The sequence below is a fragment of the Pristiophorus japonicus genome, chromosome 13 (assembly GCF_044704955.1).
Source record: "Pristiophorus japonicus isolate sPriJap1 chromosome 13, sPriJap1.hap1, whole genome shotgun sequence".
In the NCBI taxonomy this organism is placed as follows: domain Eukaryota; kingdom Metazoa; phylum Chordata; class Chondrichthyes; family Pristiophoridae; genus Pristiophorus; species Pristiophorus japonicus.
The window spans coordinates 32,932,592-32,950,458 of NC_091989.1; the positions used below are offsets into that span (position 1 = coordinate 32,932,592).

The 17,867-nt window shown below is 44.6% G+C and overlaps 2 protein-coding genes across 5 annotated transcripts in view; one reads left to right on the top strand and one right to left on the bottom strand.

Annotated features, from left to right (window-relative positions):
* lrrc17 (leucine rich repeat containing 17) overlaps nucleotides 1-7,847 on the bottom strand; it is a 56,226-nt gene extending 48,379 nt beyond the window's left edge. The window contains exon 1 of the mRNA XM_070896625.1: nucleotides 6,994-7,847. Within this exon, the coding sequence (XP_070752726.1) occupies nucleotides 6,994-7,759 (766 nt within the window). The 5' untranslated portion in view covers nucleotides 7,760-7,847. The remainder of the gene's footprint in view (nucleotides 1-6,993) is intronic.
* Nucleotides 1-17,867, top strand: part of fbxl13 (F-box and leucine-rich repeat protein 13) — a 491,421-nt gene that overhangs the window by 292,269 nt on the left and 181,285 nt on the right. For all 4 annotated transcript variants that reach the window (XM_070897338.1, XM_070897339.1, XM_070897341.1 and 1 more), the window contains exon 11: nucleotides 12,592-12,644. In XM_070897338.1, the coding sequence (XP_070753439.1) occupies nucleotides 12,592-12,644 (53 nt within the window). The remainder of the gene's footprint in view (nucleotides 1-12,591; nucleotides 12,645-17,867) is intronic.

Consider the following 17,867-nt stretch of genomic DNA (forward strand, 5'->3'; position numbering starts at 1 on the left):
GCTGGGATCCCTTGGGACTTCAGGGGATGCACTCCCTGATGGCAGAACATGGGAGTGTATGCTTTACAGATACACAACAGTTAGTATGCAGGTACAGCAAGTGATCAGGAAGGCCCATGGAATCTTGGCCTTTATTGTAAAGGGGATGGAGTATACAAGCAGGGAAGTCTTGGTATAGTTGTACAGAGTATTGGTGAGGCCACATCTGGAATACTGTGTGCAGTTTTGGTTTCCATATTTACGAACCGATATACTTGCTTTGGAGGCAATTCAGAGAAGGTTCACAAGGTTGATTCCGGAGATGAGGGGGGTTGACTTATGAGGAAAGGTTGAGTAGGTTGGGCCTAAACTCATTGGAATTCAGAAGAATGAGAGGTGATCTTTTCGAAACGTATCAGTTTATGAGAGGGCTTGATAAGGTGGATGCAGATAGGGGAGACTAGAACTAGAGGGCATAATCTTAGAATAAGGGGCTGCCCATTTAAAACTGAGATAAGGAGAAATTTCTTCGCTCAGAGGGTTGTAAATCTGTGGAATTCGCTGCTTCAGAGAACTGTGGAAGCTGGGACATTGAATAAATTTAAGACAGAAATAGACAGTTTCTTAAACGATAAAGGAATAAGGGGTTATGGAGAGCGGGCATGGAAGTGGATCTGAATCCATGATCGGATCAGCCATGATCGTATTAAATGGCAGAGCAGGCTCAAGGGGCCCTGTGGCCTACTCCTGCTCCTATTTCTTATGTTCTTATCTACTTAACAACTTATAGCTTGTCCTTTCAAGTGCAAGAGAATTTTTAACAGTGTGATAAGTCTTGGTTATTGCCAAACAACCTCTTATAAGACTGGAATCTTATTCCCTCAGATTTTAATTAGTGTTGGAGATTTTTTTTAAATATTACATTTTAAAAAATGACTTTTTCTTTCTATCTCTTTTATCTCTCTCTCTCTTAATCTCATCTTTCTCTCCCTCTCTATTTCACTTTCTGTATATGATTTGACATTGAATGAACTAATCTAATTTACACTTCCTGGTTCAGACTCCTGCATGAGTAGGAATTTTGTCGGTGGGGGGGGGGGTGTCAACAGGCATGATTGGTGATAGGTCGGGTGCTGAGCAGACCCGACACACAGTGGCAGGGGAGGAAATTAAAATCATTAGTGGCTTGTCTACAGTCACTTAATGCTTTTTTCCCAGCTCTTTGAATTTGTCAGGTCGGTCACCGGTTTCCTGCTGTGCCTAGACCTTGTTTGTGAAGCTGAGGCGGGAGGTCATTGGCCATTGTTTCAGCTGATGAGTTGATCGCTACAGATGTGAAGTCAAAGCTCCCAGCTGATTAAGAAATGTTCCCTTAGCCACTAGCTTCTCTAAACTGTATTTCCAATACAAATTCAAAATGCTGCAAGTCTTTACACAAGTCTCCATCCAATCTGACCTCATTAACTCTCCCACCATTGACAGATTACTTCTGTCATTGCTACTTTACCTGCCAACTATTCCATCAGCATCGGTGCACTTTATACTCTCTCACCTTGGTCCTCAGAGTCCCACCACAATCAGCCACAACATCAGCAGCACCAACAACAACACCAATCTTCTCCACAATCAACTGATGCTGCACAGGACACAGAGCATCAGCATCCGACCACATTGCTGCCCGGGAGGCCAGGGATGGCCTCACCATTTACTTCACTTGACACTGTAGACATGATGTGCCAGGTTGGCACCACCCCTCACCAACACCATAAAGCATCCCTACAATGCCCAAGTCATTCCTTTCACAATTGTCACCATTGTGGGAGTTCACCACTATGTCTTGGAGTGGCTGCAGAGCATTCTGGAGAGGGAGGGTGAACAGCCAGTTCTCGTGGTACATGTAAGTACCAACGATATAGGTAAGAAGTGGCAAGAGGTCCTACAAGCTGAATTTAGGGAGCTAGGAGTTACATTAAAAAGTAGGACCTCAAAGGTAGTAATCTCTGGATTGCTACCAGTGCCACGTGCTAATCAGAGTAGAGGGAGCAGGATAGTTAGAATAAATACGTGGCTTGAGTAGTAATGCAAGAGGGAGGGATTCAAATTCCTGGGACATTGGAACCAGTTCAGGGGGAAGTGGGACCTGTACTTTGGCAGGACTGGAACTGATGTCCTGGGGGTAACATTTGCTAATGCAGTTCTGGAGTGTTTAAACTAATATGGCAGGGGAATGGGAATCTATGCAGCGAGACAGGGTGAAGTAATATGGAGTCAGAAACAGATGGTAGAAAGGTAAAAAGCAATAGTTGAAGGCCGAGTAAACAAAGGCAAGAAACAAAAAGGGCCACACTACATCATAATTCTAAAAGAACAAAGGGTGTTAAAAAAAACAAGCCTGAAGGCTTTGTGTCTTAATGTAAGGAGTATCCGTAATAAGGTGGATAAATTAACTGTGCAAATAGATGTTAACAGATATGATGTGATTGGGATTACAGAGACGTGGCTCCAGGATGATCAGGGCTGGGAACTCAACATCCAAGGGTATTCAACATTCAGGAAAGATAGAATAAAAGGAAAAGGAGGTGGGGTAGCATTGCTGGTTAAAGAGGAGATTAATGCAATAGTTAGGAAGGACATTACCTTGGATGATGTGGAATTTATATGGGTAGAGCTGCAGAACACCAAAGGGCAAAAAACATTAGTGGGAGTTGTGTACAGACCTCCAAACAGTAATAGTAATGTTGGGGAGGGCATCAAACAGGAAATTAGGGGTGCATGCAATAAAGGTGCAGCAGTTATCATGGGTGACTTTAATATGCATATAGATTGGGCTAACCAAACTGGAAGCAATACGGTGGAGGAAGATTTCTTGGAGTGCATAAGGGATGGTTTTCTAGACTAATATGTCGAGGAACCAACTAGGGGGGAGGCCATCTTAGACTGGGTGTTGTGTAATGAGAGAGGATTAATTAGCAATCGCATTGTGCGAGGCCCCTTGGGGAAGAGTGACCATAATATGGTGGAATTCTACATTAGGATGGAGAATGAAACAGTTAATTCAGAGACTATGGTCCAGAACTTAAAGAAGGGTAACTTTGAAGGTATGAGGCGTGAATTGGCTAGGATAGACTGGCGAATGATACTTAAGGGGTTGACAGTGGATGGGCAATGGCAGACATTTAGAGACCGCATGGATGAACTACAACAATTGTACATTCCTGTCTGGCGTAAAAATAAAAAAGGGAAGGTGGCTATCAAGGGAAATCAGGGATAGTATTAAAGCCAAGGAAGTGGCATACAAATTGGCCAGAAATAGCAGCGAACCCGGGGCCTGGGAGAAATTTAGAACTCAGCAGAGGAGGACAAAGGGTTTGATTAGGGCAGGGAAAATAGAGTACGAGAGGAAGCTTGCAAGGAACATTAAAACGGATTGCAAAAGCTTCTATAGATATGTAAAGAGAAAAAGGTTAGTAAAGACAAACATAGGTCCCCTGCAGTCAGAATCAGGGGAAGTCATAACGGCGAACAAAAAAATGGCAGACCAATTGAACAAGTACTTTGGTTCGGTATTCACTAAGGAGGACACAAACAACCTTCCGGATATAAAAGGGGTCAGAGGGTGTAGTAAGGAGGAGGAACTGAGGGAAATCCTTATTAGTCGGGAAATTGTGTTGGGGAAATTGATGGGATTGAAGGCCGATAAATCCCCAGGGCTTGATGGTCTGCATCCCAGAATACTTAAGGAGATGGCCTTGGAAATAGCGGATGCATTTGACAGTTATTTTCCAACATTCCACAGAGTCTAGATCAGTTCCTATGGAGTGGAGGGTAGCCAATGTAAACCCACTTTTTTAAAAAAGAGGGAGAGAGAAAACAAGGAATTATAGACCAGTCAGCCTGACATCGGTAGTGGGCAAAATGATGGAATCAATTATTAAGGATGTCATAGCAGCGCATTTGGAAAGCGATGACATGATAGGTCCAAGTCAGCATGGATTTGTGAAAGGGAAATCATGCTTGACAAATATTCTGGAATTTTTTGAGGATGTTTCCAGTAGAGTGGACAAGGGAGAACCAGTTGATGTGGTGTATTTGGACTTTCAGAAGGCTTTCAACAAAGTCCCACACAAGAGATTAATGTGCAAAGTTAAAGCACATGGGAATGGGGGTAGTGTGCTGACGTGGATTGAGAACTGGTTGGCAGACAGGAAGCAAAGAGTAGGAGTAAATGGGTACTTTTCAGAATGGCAGACAGTGACTAGTGGGGTACTGCAAGGTTCTGTGTTGGAGCCCCAGCTGTTTACATTGTACATTAATGATTTAGACGAGGGGATTAAATGTAGTATCTCCAAATTTGCGGATGACACTAAGTTGGGTGGCAATGTGAGCTGCAAGGAGGCTGCAGAGTGACTTGGATAGGTTAGGTGAGTGGGCAAATGCATGGCAGATGAAGTATAATGTGGATAAATGTGAGGTTATCCACTTTGGTGGTAAAAACAGAGAGACAGACTATTATCTGAATGGTGACAGATTAGGAAAAGGGGAGGTGCAACGAGACCTGGGGTGTCATGGTACATCAGTCATTGAAGGTTGGCATGCAGGTACAGCAAGCGGTTAAGAGGGATTTGAGTACAGAGGCAGGGAGGTGTTACTACAGTTGTACAGGGCCTTGGTGAGGCCACACCTGGAGTATTGTGTACAGTTTTGGTCTCCTAACTTGAGGAAGGACATTCTTGCTATTGAGGGAGTGCAGCGAAGGTTCACCAGACTGATTCCCGGGATGGCGGGACTGACATATCAAGAAAGACTGGATCAACTGGGCTTGTATTCACTGGAGTTCAGAAGAATGAGAGGGGATCTCATAGAAACGTTTAAAATTCTGACGGGTTTAGACAGGTTAGATGCAGGAAGAATGTTCCCAATGTTGGGGAAGTCCAGAACCAGGGGTCACAGTCTAAGGATAAGGGGTAAGCCATTTAGGACCGAGATGAGGAGAAACTTCTTCACCCAGAGAGTGGTGAACCTGTGGAATTCTCTACCACAGAAAGTTGTTGAGGCCAATTCACTAAATATATTCAAAAAGGTGTTAGATGAAGTCCTTACTCCTAGGGGAATCAAGGGGTATGGCGAGAAAGCAGAAATGGGGTACTGAAGTTGCATGTTCAGCCATGAACTCATTGAATGGCGGTGCAGGCTCGAAGGGCCGAATGGCCTGCTCCTGCACTTATTTTCTATGTTTCTATGTCTCACCATTTACTGCAACTCACTAAGCCACTTCCAAAGGTGCTCACAAATCTGTCCAAAAGCGCAAATTATTGAAAATAAAGGTTTCAATGTTTGCCAGCACAGTAACAGAAACTTTACGTGAACATTGGATAAAACACCCAAGTGTCTACCCTCGTGTGTTATTAGTTGGTATAATTGTTTTTGGATGAGGATGAGTGTGAGGGGTGGCTAGTGAGATGGGGATGTGACAATCTAGATAGAGAGGGATGGGTAGAGATATAAGGTAAGTTGGTGTGAGTAAGGATGTGCAGGAGTAGGGGAAAGAGGGTAGAGTGATGGAGATGTGCTAAGAGGCACAGCAGGATGAGGTTGAGTATGGCTTTGTACTAACATTTCGTGATCTACTGATATAATTGAAACGTTTGCAGCACTGCACCCAGGTCCCCCTGACCACATCCCTGCTTGTGACCTCCTCTGCAATGTGCAACCAGATTGTGTTGATTCAGTGCTTGTCAGTGTCTGCAGCACCTCAATGCAGTAGAACACTGACAGCATAATTGTCAAATTAAAGTTGGCCATGGCCCCTTTCAGGAAACCAGCTGATGACTGGGCCAATGTAATATTATCAAATTCATCAAAATAACATGCACTGTATAAATCTAAGAAAAGATTTTTAGTTTAACATCATAATCTATATAGATACATATCTCAAGTTATTTGTTTGCAAAACCTTCACTAAAATGTGAAAAAAAAACAACATAATTTGGAAACAAAAAAAATAGCCTCCTTAGCAACTCTTGTTATAGCCTCCAGAGGGCGATAACAGGGTGCCAACGAATTACCGACCAGACGCGGCGAGATAAATGACTCCCGCTAATTTGACTGAGAGATTTGCGGTGGCAGTAAGATCTTGCGCCACGATCTCCTACGCCTGGAGATCATGACGTCATTGCCGTGCACATTCCCCCGGTAGTGACCTGGACCCGAACTTCGTTCCGCCTCCTGCAGCATCGCCGGGCGAAAACATCGACAGCTGCAGGAGGCATTGTTCGGAAGGCTGGGTGCTTCGGGGGTGCAAGTTAAAGGGGATGATGCCATGGTAAGTATAAAAGTTTTGCAATGTGTTATTTCAATTTTTCCCATTACTCTTGGAGTGCATGGGGCTGATTGGGCCGGATCATAGCTGCTGTGGCGGACCAGCTAACTTGCCCGAATGCAGAGCCTGCAGCGATAGCCCTTCACTTTAAGGATGGGAAGGAGCCTTGGATTTCGGCAGCGCAGCACGGGACATTGTGCAGTCCTGCACCACCACCATCTCGCTTGCGTTCTTTAGCACTCCAGGAAGGAAGCAAGTGCTCCACTTCCTTCCTAGAGAGCTAACATCGAATTTACAGAAAGCTGATAATCATTCACGCCTGGTGCTAATTTTTTCAGCGGCGCTCCCGAATTTTTCCCCCTTAGGTTTTTCAACTTGGAGAGTTACTCAAGTAAATCCTAACTAAATGACAAGGTTTTATTTTGTGGTTATTCACTTTATAAACATGCAGTTCTTGAACATTTGTTTATTGGATGTGTTACTAATGAAAAAGAACAAACATAAGGTTGGAGTAGTTCCAGAAGTGCATGATAAAGAATAGTTTTATGTCATTGTAAGACAGACTTCTGGAAGATACCAAGATTCAGTTACATTGTCTTAAGAGCTGGCATTGTATTGTAAACCCACTATTAAGTCACAAATGAAGTGCTGACAGTTCAGCACAATACTGTTTATAATTTGGCAGTCATACTCACCTTTATTTTGACAATCTATTCTTGACTTTGGGAAAAGGTAGATATTGCATTTTGTGGAATCAACTTTCAGGATAAGTGGCAGGCTCACAACCTCGCCTGGTTTGCGTTCACCCTCATCATTAGGGCAGAGAAAGTTCACATTGATTGTCTTCAACTTATGACCGGCAAGTCTTTCTGGAACTTTACATTTGGCCAGGTTGCCTAGATTTTGTTGGCCAGGGATCTGCAGCTTCCTGATCATTTCGTCTAGTTTACAATTACAATTCCAGGGGTTGCCATAGATACGCAGGTAATTTAGTTTAGGAATAGGAATAAAAACCTCCTCTGACATAAATTGTAATTGATTATGTTGAAGTAATAAAATAGTGAGTTCATCCAACCCCTCAAAAGCACCTGGTTCTATATTTGCTATGACATTTCGTTGTAAGTCGAGGCTCTTCAAATTCTTTAATTTTGAAAACATTGAGTTCTTTAACATTGTGATCTTATTTCCTGCTAATTGTAAATGAACAACATCCTCTGGAAATTTAGGAGGAATTGTAATGAGTTGCTTATCTTGACAAGTCACTAGTTTCTCATTGTTGTATAGACTCTCACTGCATATGCTACTCAGGAACTCATTAAATCTGTTGATATCAGTGGATCTTCTTCTGAGGCAATTCTTGCCACAGTTCCTCATTCTGTTTCTGTGCCTGCCATTCCTTGTTTTCATGAACTCTGCTGCTCTACAAAGAAGTAGCAACAAAATAATCCTAACCATTTGCATCCTGACATCCAGATGTTCCCAGTACTCAGTGATGACTTGGTAATATACAAGAATCCAATGAAATTTGAGAGCTAAAATCGCCTGGTGATTTGGGTTTTGGACTGATTTAAACCAGTTGTTCCATGCAAGACAGTCTGTAAAAGGAGAAAAAATACAGTTACAATCATTACAGCAATGTAGAAATGCACTGAATTTCAAAATGTGTCAGAAATACAGATTACACAACACGAAAAATTATGAAGCATCATATGCTCATCAATACATTGAGAAAAACGGGTGAAATTATCATCTTGGGCAATAGGGCAAAATGGGCAATAGCAAAGCGACAGTCAGTTTTACGCTTTTCTATTGACTTCAAGAAATCCAAAACATTCTGGTAGCATCCTTTTGTTGTGCCACATCTACTCCTGGAAAAGCTGAGTGGAGCAGGCCTAGTGCCTGCTCTGTTCAAGGCAGCCCAATTTCAGGAAGGGGTCATTAAGTCCCTCATCAGCATATACAAGGGGCCTAATGCCCATATCAGACTGGCGGCAGGGACGCCTCTAGAGCACCCGAACCAAACTGGCATTGGACATGTTTCTGATGCTGTTCGGGAACGGGACGTTGGCTCCTTAAATTCGACCTCTGGTACCCCTTTTTCCACCTGGAAAATTGGTACAATGAGATCCAACTTCTACCCCAAAATATTATATTAGTAATATACTTACTAATGAAAATGTTAGACTCTAGAAGCCAAAATGAAAAATATTCATTTGGTATCTAATGAAAGATTTTGTTAAAAGTTGCTGTATTTTGTTAATATAAATTATTGGTCCAGAATTTCCTATAGACTTGCAGCATTGTAAAGGCGCATCTATGTTTTACAATGCAAAAGTCCCAGGAAATTATACCAATATGAGCTCATTATCATTTGAGGTCAGGAAATTGTGCACAGCTGTTGTAAAGATCTGTGACTGCTATTCAAAGAGCCAGTATAGTTTCTTAGCTGGTGAGGAAACCACTTGCAGAAAACCTCTCTTTCCAGATTCTATATTGGAATGGATTCTGCAGGAAAATCCTTTATAAGTTTCCAGGCACTCTTTGCCTCCCACATGAGAATTGTGCAGTCAGCTTGGAAGCGGATGACCTAACAAGTTAATGTTATGTTCCATATCATTTACTCACCAATAACCGGTGGCCAGAGGCCTTAACAAAAGGGACCATTTTAGCCCACTGAATTCTAGAGGTGAGGTGAGAGTGGCTGTCTTTGACATCAAGGCAGCATTTCACTGAGTACAGCATCAAGGAACTCTAGTAAAATTGAAGTCAATGGAAATCGGGAAAAACTCTCCACTGGCTGGAGCCATATCTAGCACAAAGGAAGATGGTTGCAGTTGTTGGAGGTCAATCATCTCAGCCCCAGTGTACTGCAGGAGTTCCTCAGGGCAGTATGCAAGACCCAACCATCTTCAGCTGCTTCATCAATGACCTTCCCTCCATCGCAAAGTCAGAAGTGGGGATGTTTGCTGATGATTGCACAGTGTTTAGTTCCATTCACAACTCTTCAGATAATGAAGTGGTCTGTGCCTATATGCACTGATAAGTGAAAGTAACACTTGCGCCACACAAGTGCTAGGCAATGATCATGTCCAACAAGAGAGAGTCTAGCTACCTCCCCTTGACATTCAACAGGATTATCATTAGCATATCCCCCACTATCAACATCCTGGGAGTCGCCATTGACCAGAAACTTAACTAGACCAGTTACATAAATACTATGGCTACAAGAGAAGGTCAGAGGCTGGGTATTCTGTGGCAAGTGACTCACCTTCCGACTCCTCTAAGCCTTACCACCATCTACAAGGCATAAGTCAAGAGTGTGATGGAATACTCTCCACTTGGCTGGATGAGTGCAGTGTGTACCATCTATAAGATGCAATACAGCAACTCGCCATGGCTTCTTTGACAGCACATAACATATTAATTAAACAGAAGAGGTAGGTAAAGGGGATAAGGGAATGGAGTTCCTACAATGTGTACAGTTGCCTTTCTAAACCAATATGTAAAAAGTCCAACAAGGGAGGATTTGCTATTGGATCTAGTAATGGGGAATGTACCAGAGCAGATAAGAGAAGTAAAAGTAGGGGAACATCTAGGCAATAGTGACCGTAATATAATATGCTTTAAGATGATAATTGAGAAGGAAATAAAAATGACAAAAACCAGGGTAATAGATTGAAGAAAAGCTGATTTTGAAGAGCTGAGAATAGAACTTGGAAAATAAAATGGGCAACAATATTGGCAAAAAACGATGTAGAGCAGCAATGGGAAACAGTTAAAACTGTTCAACAGAGAGAGGAACAATATATTCCGCTAAAAGGAAAGAACAAACTAAACACTAATGAGACTCCATGGATGAATAAAGCCAAAAGGGAACAATTGAGGGTAAGGAAAAAGACATATATTAAGTACATAGACAGCAGGGAAGTGCATGATAAGGGAGAACATGAAAAGATAGGAGAGAAATTTAAAAAAACAATTAGGAAGCAAAGAGGAACTGAAATTAAATTAGCACAGAACATAAAACAAAATAGTAAAATATTTTACAGGCACATCAATAAAAAAAGTATGGTTGGGATGGGAATAGGGCCATTAAGGGATAGAATAATACCACAGGTCACAATAGATGGCAGAAATATTAAATAATGATTTTGCTTCAGTATTTACCAGGGAGATAGAACAGGTGGATATGACATTGGATGATAAGATAAGTACATTTAAAATAAAGAGGTGATCTATTAAATAAACTAATCAAACTCAGAGTATAAAACCCCTGGTCCGGATGGAGTGCATCCACGTATTTTAAAAGAATCTAAGGATGAGATAGCAGAGGCCTTACTACACATATTTAATAATTCTTTAGATAAAGGTGTAGTGCCAGAGAACTGGCAGATAGCTAACGTAATACCTATATTTAAGAAGGGGGATAGAACATATCCAGGGAATTATAGACCAGTCAGCTTAACATTGGTGGTAGGAAAAATAATGGAATCCCGACTAAAGGTGAAAATAAAAGAGCATCTAGAAACCAAAAATATAATAACGAATAGTCAGCATGGATTTTAAAAGGGAAAGACTTGCTTGACCAACTTCATTGAATTTTTTGAAGAGGTAACAGAGAGAGTTGACAATGGCAATGCAGTAGATGTAATTTATCTAGATTTTAAAAAGGCCTTCGATAAAGTACCCAATAGTAGACTGATGAACAAAGTCAAAGAATGCGGAGTCAGGGGACAGGTAGCAGAATGGATAGCTAGTTAGCTTCAAGACAGAAAGCAGAGAGTAGGGGTAAAAGGTAGCTATTCACAGTGGCAGAAGATGGGTAGTGGTGTTCCACAAGGATCAGTGCTGGGAACACTTGAGAACTTGCTACCACATGGAGTGGTTGAAGCGAATAGTATAGATGTTTTTAAGGGGAGGCTAGACAAGCATATGAGGGAGAAAGGAATAGAGGGTAATGCTGATAGATTTAGATGAGCAAAGACGGGTGGAGGCTCGAGTGGAGCATAAACGGCGACATGGACTGGTTGGACGAATGGCCTGTTTCTGTGTCTTATATCCTACGTAATCCTATGAAAACCTCGCAAACCCGCAACCTCTACCACCTAGAAGAACAAGGGCAGCAGGTGCATGGGAATACCACCACCTGCAAGTTCCCCTCCAAATCGCACAGCATTCTGACTTGGAAATATACTGCCGTTCCTTCATTACTGCTTGGTCTAAATTCTGGAACTCCCTCCCTAACAGCACTATGGAAGTACCTTCACCTCATGGACTGCAGTGGTTCAAGAAGGCGGCTCACCACCATCTTCTCAAGGGTAATTAGGGAGTGGCAATAAATGATGGCTTTCCCAGCGACGACCACATTCCATGAATGAATAAAAAAACCCTCTGGATTGTGGGCAGACCACATCACCAGCTTTTTTTGACACCAACCATTGCAGGAGCTGCAAAATGAAGCAGGAGGCCTGGGACACCCCCACCCCAGCTGCCTCATTAAACTACTTTGTTTGAACCTATGTCTTTTGCAGGTCCAGACCAAGCTCTGTGCCACATCCCCAGAAAAGCACAAGAAATCCAGGGCAACATTGAAGGTTCAGAAGCATAGCAATCTGAATGTCAACCTATTTATCCTGATCTTTGCTTCTGGGGAATTAAACATTCAAATCAGCTCTTTTATGGCAACGTTTATAATGGGAAACTCTATCTAAACATGTTAACATTTATGATGGGAAGATAACCTATATCAAAACGTTAACACTTTGTGCTTTTGGATTTTTGATAAACCCTTTAAGTCACTCAAAATGTTTTTTGAACAAAATTCAATTGCTATTTTTTCTGAGAAATTTCTAATGTACAAAATAAAGTTGAAACAAGGAAAACTAGAAATAATTAGTTATTACATAATTAAGTTTATCCATTGAATTTTCTTGTGCTTCTGTTAGAACCTTCATTAAAGTTTTACTTGTAGGTCACAATCTCAAATGCCTAGGTTTGAACTTGATATGTTTACCCAGAGCAGTCACGCTGTTCACTGAAGGCAGGTCCTACAGTCTAAGCATGTGCAGTCTGCACAATTTCCCACAATACACAAATGGATCTTAATTTGTTCAGTTGTTGATTGTAGGCCCTGATGCTATTAATTACATGGCATAGACACTCCTATTGTTATAAAACAGCATATCCTCCATTTCTCCATTTGTAACATCAAGAGAGATCTGCTATTATACACACTTTTTTATAGAAAATAAACATTTTCAGTGTATTATATAATTCTTTATTATGTATTTCAGGTGACTGTCGAAATCTGCAGGATTTAAATTTATCTGAATGTGCAAATTTAACCGTAAGTCTAAAACTTCTTGCTCAAACTTCTTAAGGTGTATCTAGCCCAAGTGGTTATTCTTCATGCATAAAGGGAATTCTAACATTCCCTCCACTCAGTGGGAATGATGTGAGTGAACTATTTAAATGGAGAAGCTTTATTTCCTGCTCTGTTGCCGCCAATTTTGGATGTTAATGCTACTGGTTTGGTAGTGGTTGAGGCAACCACCAGACCCAAGCAGTTGTAATGCAATTGAAGCGCCATGAAATCATGGGAACCTGATTGCATTTTAACCCAGGAGCGCGGAAGCTGCTGTGGCTTTCTCACAAAACCAGGTTGGATGCTGTCAGGAGGAAAAGAGGCCATCCAAGGTAAGTTTAAAAACTTTCCTCTGTGGAGCCAGGAGGAGCACAAGTTTTCACTCCAGCCCTGGCTGCTGCTTTCCATCCATTTGGACAACTGACTGGCAGCATAAAGATAAGGCCTGGGCGTTAAAGTACTCCAGGACTCAAACTCAACCTGTGAGTGCCCAAAACCAGCCAGGGGTTAAAATCTTCCCCATTGTGTCACCATCTTACCACATGGCAGTCATTAAAGCTTAGCTCAGTCCTATATTCAGCTAATAGCTGTACACATGCACTTTCCAACAGGGGACACTGGATACCAAACAAGAGAAAAGGACTTGGCAGATTTTTCCCATATCTAATCCAGGAATACATAAGCCAATTGTAATGCCCAACAGTATCCCAGCTGCGATCAGATAATTCAGCATAGACAAGGGATTGAAACTGAGACGTTCCTGTTCTACTACCATACCACATTCACCCACTGAGCCATCAGGGAGCTCTATGCTGTTACTTTGTGTATTAAAAAAATGGATGAAATAGTAACTACAATACAAGTCTGAATTATTGGAGTCAAATTTCCTCGGCCATTCTACCAGACTTATACCATAACTCCTGCTTGGGCTTGTGAGGGGCCTCCACTTGCCTCTTAGAAAGCCAGTTGTGTTAGTGGGGGTAAGGCTGGACATTCCCAATTCTCTGATTTATAAAAGAACTGGCGTAAGATTTAAGGGTTTTCAGGAAGTTAGATGAGATGTACTGCTTCCAAAAAGGTGGATGAGGCCTGGACGCTTGAAATGCACAAGTTTAAAAATATATATATTGGTCCCTTTACACAGGAAGCTGATGGGGATACAAAACAGGCTTTTTTAGGGGTGTCTGGCTTCCTCCACTCGCCCCCCCCCCACCTCCCCCACCATCCAAGATAGCTGTCAACTGTTGGGGTTCCCAGCAGCATAGGGCAGGCAGGCACATAAAAATGATCATAATGACAGTGTCCATCAATCTCTAGAGTTCCCATTATTATGAATGAGAACATACTTTACCTGATTGACTGCCCAGACCCATGTAACTCCAGCTTTGGCCTGCGCATGTCCCGACGTGCACACGCTGCGGGGTGCAGTCAGAGGAGGCCTCAGGACCGGGAACTTGCGTGGGTGCAGCAGGATAAGGTAAGTGCACATTTTTTAAAAGTTTTTTACCCGATCGTCTGCGCGAAGCAGCCGACTGGGATTTCTGGGCCATTATATCAGGTCGATTCTTTTTTCAGAGAAACCCGACTCAAATTTCCTTATATGAGTACAGAGGTGGGGCAGGGAGAGAAAGCTGAGCTGCAAGCCTTCAACTGAGCCCCGAGCTGCCCGCTGAGTGGCAGGTGGCGATTAGGAGAGGGAGAGAGAGAGAGAGAGAGAGCCTGGGGCGGAGGGAGAGAGAGAGAGAGCCTGGGGGGGGGGAGAGAAAGAGAGAGAGAGAGAGAGCCTGGGGGGTGGGGGGAGGAAGAGAGCGCCGGGGGGAGGGGGGGGCGGTGGGAGAGAGCCGGGGGGTTAGGGGGGGCGGAATAGAGAGAGCTAGGAGGGGGTGGGGGGAAGAGAGCCTGGGGGGGAGAGAGAGAGAGCCTGGGGGGGAGAGAGAGAGATCCTGGGGGGGGGGGGAGAGAGAGAGAGAGAGGGAGAGCGCCTGCGGAGGGGGGTAAGAGAGGGAGAGCCTGGAGGGGGGGGGGGGTTGAGAGAGAGCCCGGGGGGGGGGGGAGGTAGAGAGAGCTTGGAGAAGGGGGCGGGTGGGTGAGAGAGAGAGCCTGGGGGCGAGAGAGAGAGAGAGGGAGAGTGCCTGGGGAGGGGGGGGGGGGGAAGAGAGGGAGAGTCTAGGGGGGTTGAGAGAGAGCCTGGGGGGGGGGAATAGAGAGAGCTGGGGGGGGGCGGGGGGGGGAAGAGAGCCTGGGGGGGGGAGAGGGAGAGCCTGGGGGGGAGAGAGAGAGAGAGAGAGAGAGGAGCACCTGGGGGTGGGGGGGGGGGGGGGAAGAGAGGGAGAGCCTGGGGGGGGGGGAGAAAGAAAGAGCCTGGGGGGGGGGGGAAGAAGAAAGCGCTGGGGGTGGGGGGAAGAGAGGGAGAGCCTGGGGGGAGAGAACCTGGGGTGGGGGGGGGAGAGAGAGAGAGGGAGAGAGAGCGCCTGGGGGCGGGGAGGGGCGGCGGTGGGAAGAGAGGGAGAGCCTGGAGGGGTTAAGAGAGAGCCTGGAGGGAGGGGGGGATAGAGAGAGCTTGGAGGGGGGGCGGGGGGGAGAGAGAGAGCCTGGGGCCAGGCCCAGCTTCGGCACCTCAGTCAGCCGCCTTCCCTTCCCTTCCCCTTCCCTTTCCTTACCCGGCCTGCTTACCTCAACGAACAGCGCGGGACGCCACCCACGCCAGGACTGATGCCAGACCAGTGATGTTTCCAGACTAAAGTGTCCCGGACTGGAGAGGTACAACTTGTAATTACATCCTCTCAATTCTGGAACATCTTTGTAAATCTTTTCTACAATTTCTCCCATGTGTCAATATCCTTTTTGTAGTATGGAAACCAGAACTGCATATGTTATTCCAAATGTGGTCTATCTATATAAATGAAACATGACCTCCCTGCTTTTTAATATTCTATAGGGCTGAAATTGCCCTTTTTTATAAGAGCCGTGACCACCTCAAAGAATCACTGCTCGGTCAGCGCGGAGGGGCCGCCATTTTGTAAATTGCCCTCCTTTATTTTTGGAGCGGTGTATGGTACCACCACGCCTGTTTTCCTGCCGCGTCATGCAAGCGCCGATCCCATACCGACTGGCGGCGGTCCCCTTTCGAAAATTGCCACACGGGAAATTGCGCCATGTGGAATTGCCCCGTGGGAGCAAATCGGCTGCTGGTCGGTGTCACTGACAGCTTTTCCCACTGGGAACCTTCTTGTGCCTGGGCGGCACATCCGCCCTTAAAAAGGAGGATGCACTGCCGTGGCCGCCATTTTATTTTAATTGTCGGCCGACAGTGGTGGCCACGGGTTCGGCCGGGCCGCTAACATGTAGCCCGGCACCCCCTCTTGGGTACTGGGCCTCTGGATTGGCCGAAACCCTCTGGTGGCCCAGTGCTTGCCACTAAACTGGCTGCAGAGTTCGCAGCGGCCTTCCCCTTTAACTGAAGGGGATAGATGTTGTGACGCGTTAGTGTGCCATGGCACGCCAGCGTCGTGCTGACGTCATCAGCGCCGCGCTGATGACTTGGAGTGACGGCCACTCCCACATTTCTGCCCCAATGACAACACCCGTTCCGACCCCGCCTGCACTTCCACCCCGCTGATGACACCACTTCAGCCCCGATTCAAAAAAAAATTCAAAGAGCTGAATTTCTCCAGATTGTCTGCCCCAGAACCCTTAAAAATTGGTAGGTGTGTCCCATTTCAGGCGGAGGGCAAATTTGGCCCCTATATTTCTAGAAATAACCCCCAGTACCTTGTTAGCTCTTTTTAATGGACTTTTTATGACTGCAGTGGAGATGCTGCTTGCCCAAATAAAGTAGTGGAAAGTGGGCCTGTTTGTGTTTGAACAGAGGAGGCAATCAAAGACAGTCTAGACACAGTGAAAGGAAGTAGCTGAGGCAGTCGGTGTCAACTCCGTTATCCCACATATGTCACAAGAAGTTTAGTGACCGTACTAGATCAGGCAATGCAAGAGGAGCTAGCCACTTCATGCACTTATACCACTCAGGTAACATCTAGAGAAGCATTATTCGGATGCGTGTCTTAATTACATGTTCAGGAATTGGCTGTTGAGGCCAGCTAAAAGCAAGAAGGGGGCCAGCCAGGAGGAAAATGCAATTGTTTTGTGCAGACTTCCTCTGAAGCATCCGTTACCTGGGCAATCAGACACTCCAGCTGCATTATAGAAAGGCCCCCTAATATACATTGAAATTAGGACCTCAATACACCTAGCACACAGCAGATGCTCCAACTCTGACTATCAGAGAAGTTTGGCAGGATTTATAGCTGGACAAACAGATATTTAAAAAACCCAAGCCTTCAGTAGCCCGTAATGCAGAGAACTATTGCCAATGCCCATCATTGCTACGAGTGCTGAGCACTGCATTATTTCCCCAAAGTTCCACATGACAAGACGTTCCAATGTCTTGCACTGAAATGCTGCACTGTCAGACTGTGTGTGAGGGAATGGATGAATGAGTGAATATGGGAGGCTTCTCATCTCATCCTTCCCTCCCAGAATCTCCAAGGCACTCCGCATAGGAGTCGAGGGTTGCAGCTTTGGTGACCCTCCTCCTGTTTGCATGTGCTGCCTCTTGTCATGTGCAGCCTCCTCCTGCAAACAAATAGAAAAAGGACATATGTTGGAAAGATGTGAGAGAAGATTCATGCCACCCAGGCAGGCAGGCCCAAGCCATCTTCTGTGAGTCTGTGGATATAAAGCATCTGGGTACCTTGTGCTGGCAGTGTACTTGGTGCTTGTTGCTTGCAACATTTAATGATACAGGGTCAAGACATTGATATAGCAATGTTAACAGTGTCCAGGAAAACATTAGCATTCCTTTGCATTAAAAAAGATGAGCAGTTGGCAAAGTGTAGTGCATTCTTTCTCTTGTGAAGGTGATGAATGAAGTAAAGTGCAGTTCCAATTCAATGTACAGCAATATTGCAAAAGTTAGTCACATGTCAGTGCACTTATCTTGGCAATCTTGCATAGCCCAGCAAATTTTTCCTCAGCCGCTCCTAGGTTTGGGCCACAGATGAGACAGTATTCATTCTCTCTGACACCTCCATCCATGCTGCTCTTTATTTCGGGTGGCCCTCCCCTTCAAAAAGAACCTCACTTCTATGCAAAATCTCCAAAGTTGTGACACCAAGTGCGGTTGTCCTCACACCTTGTCTGCCTCCA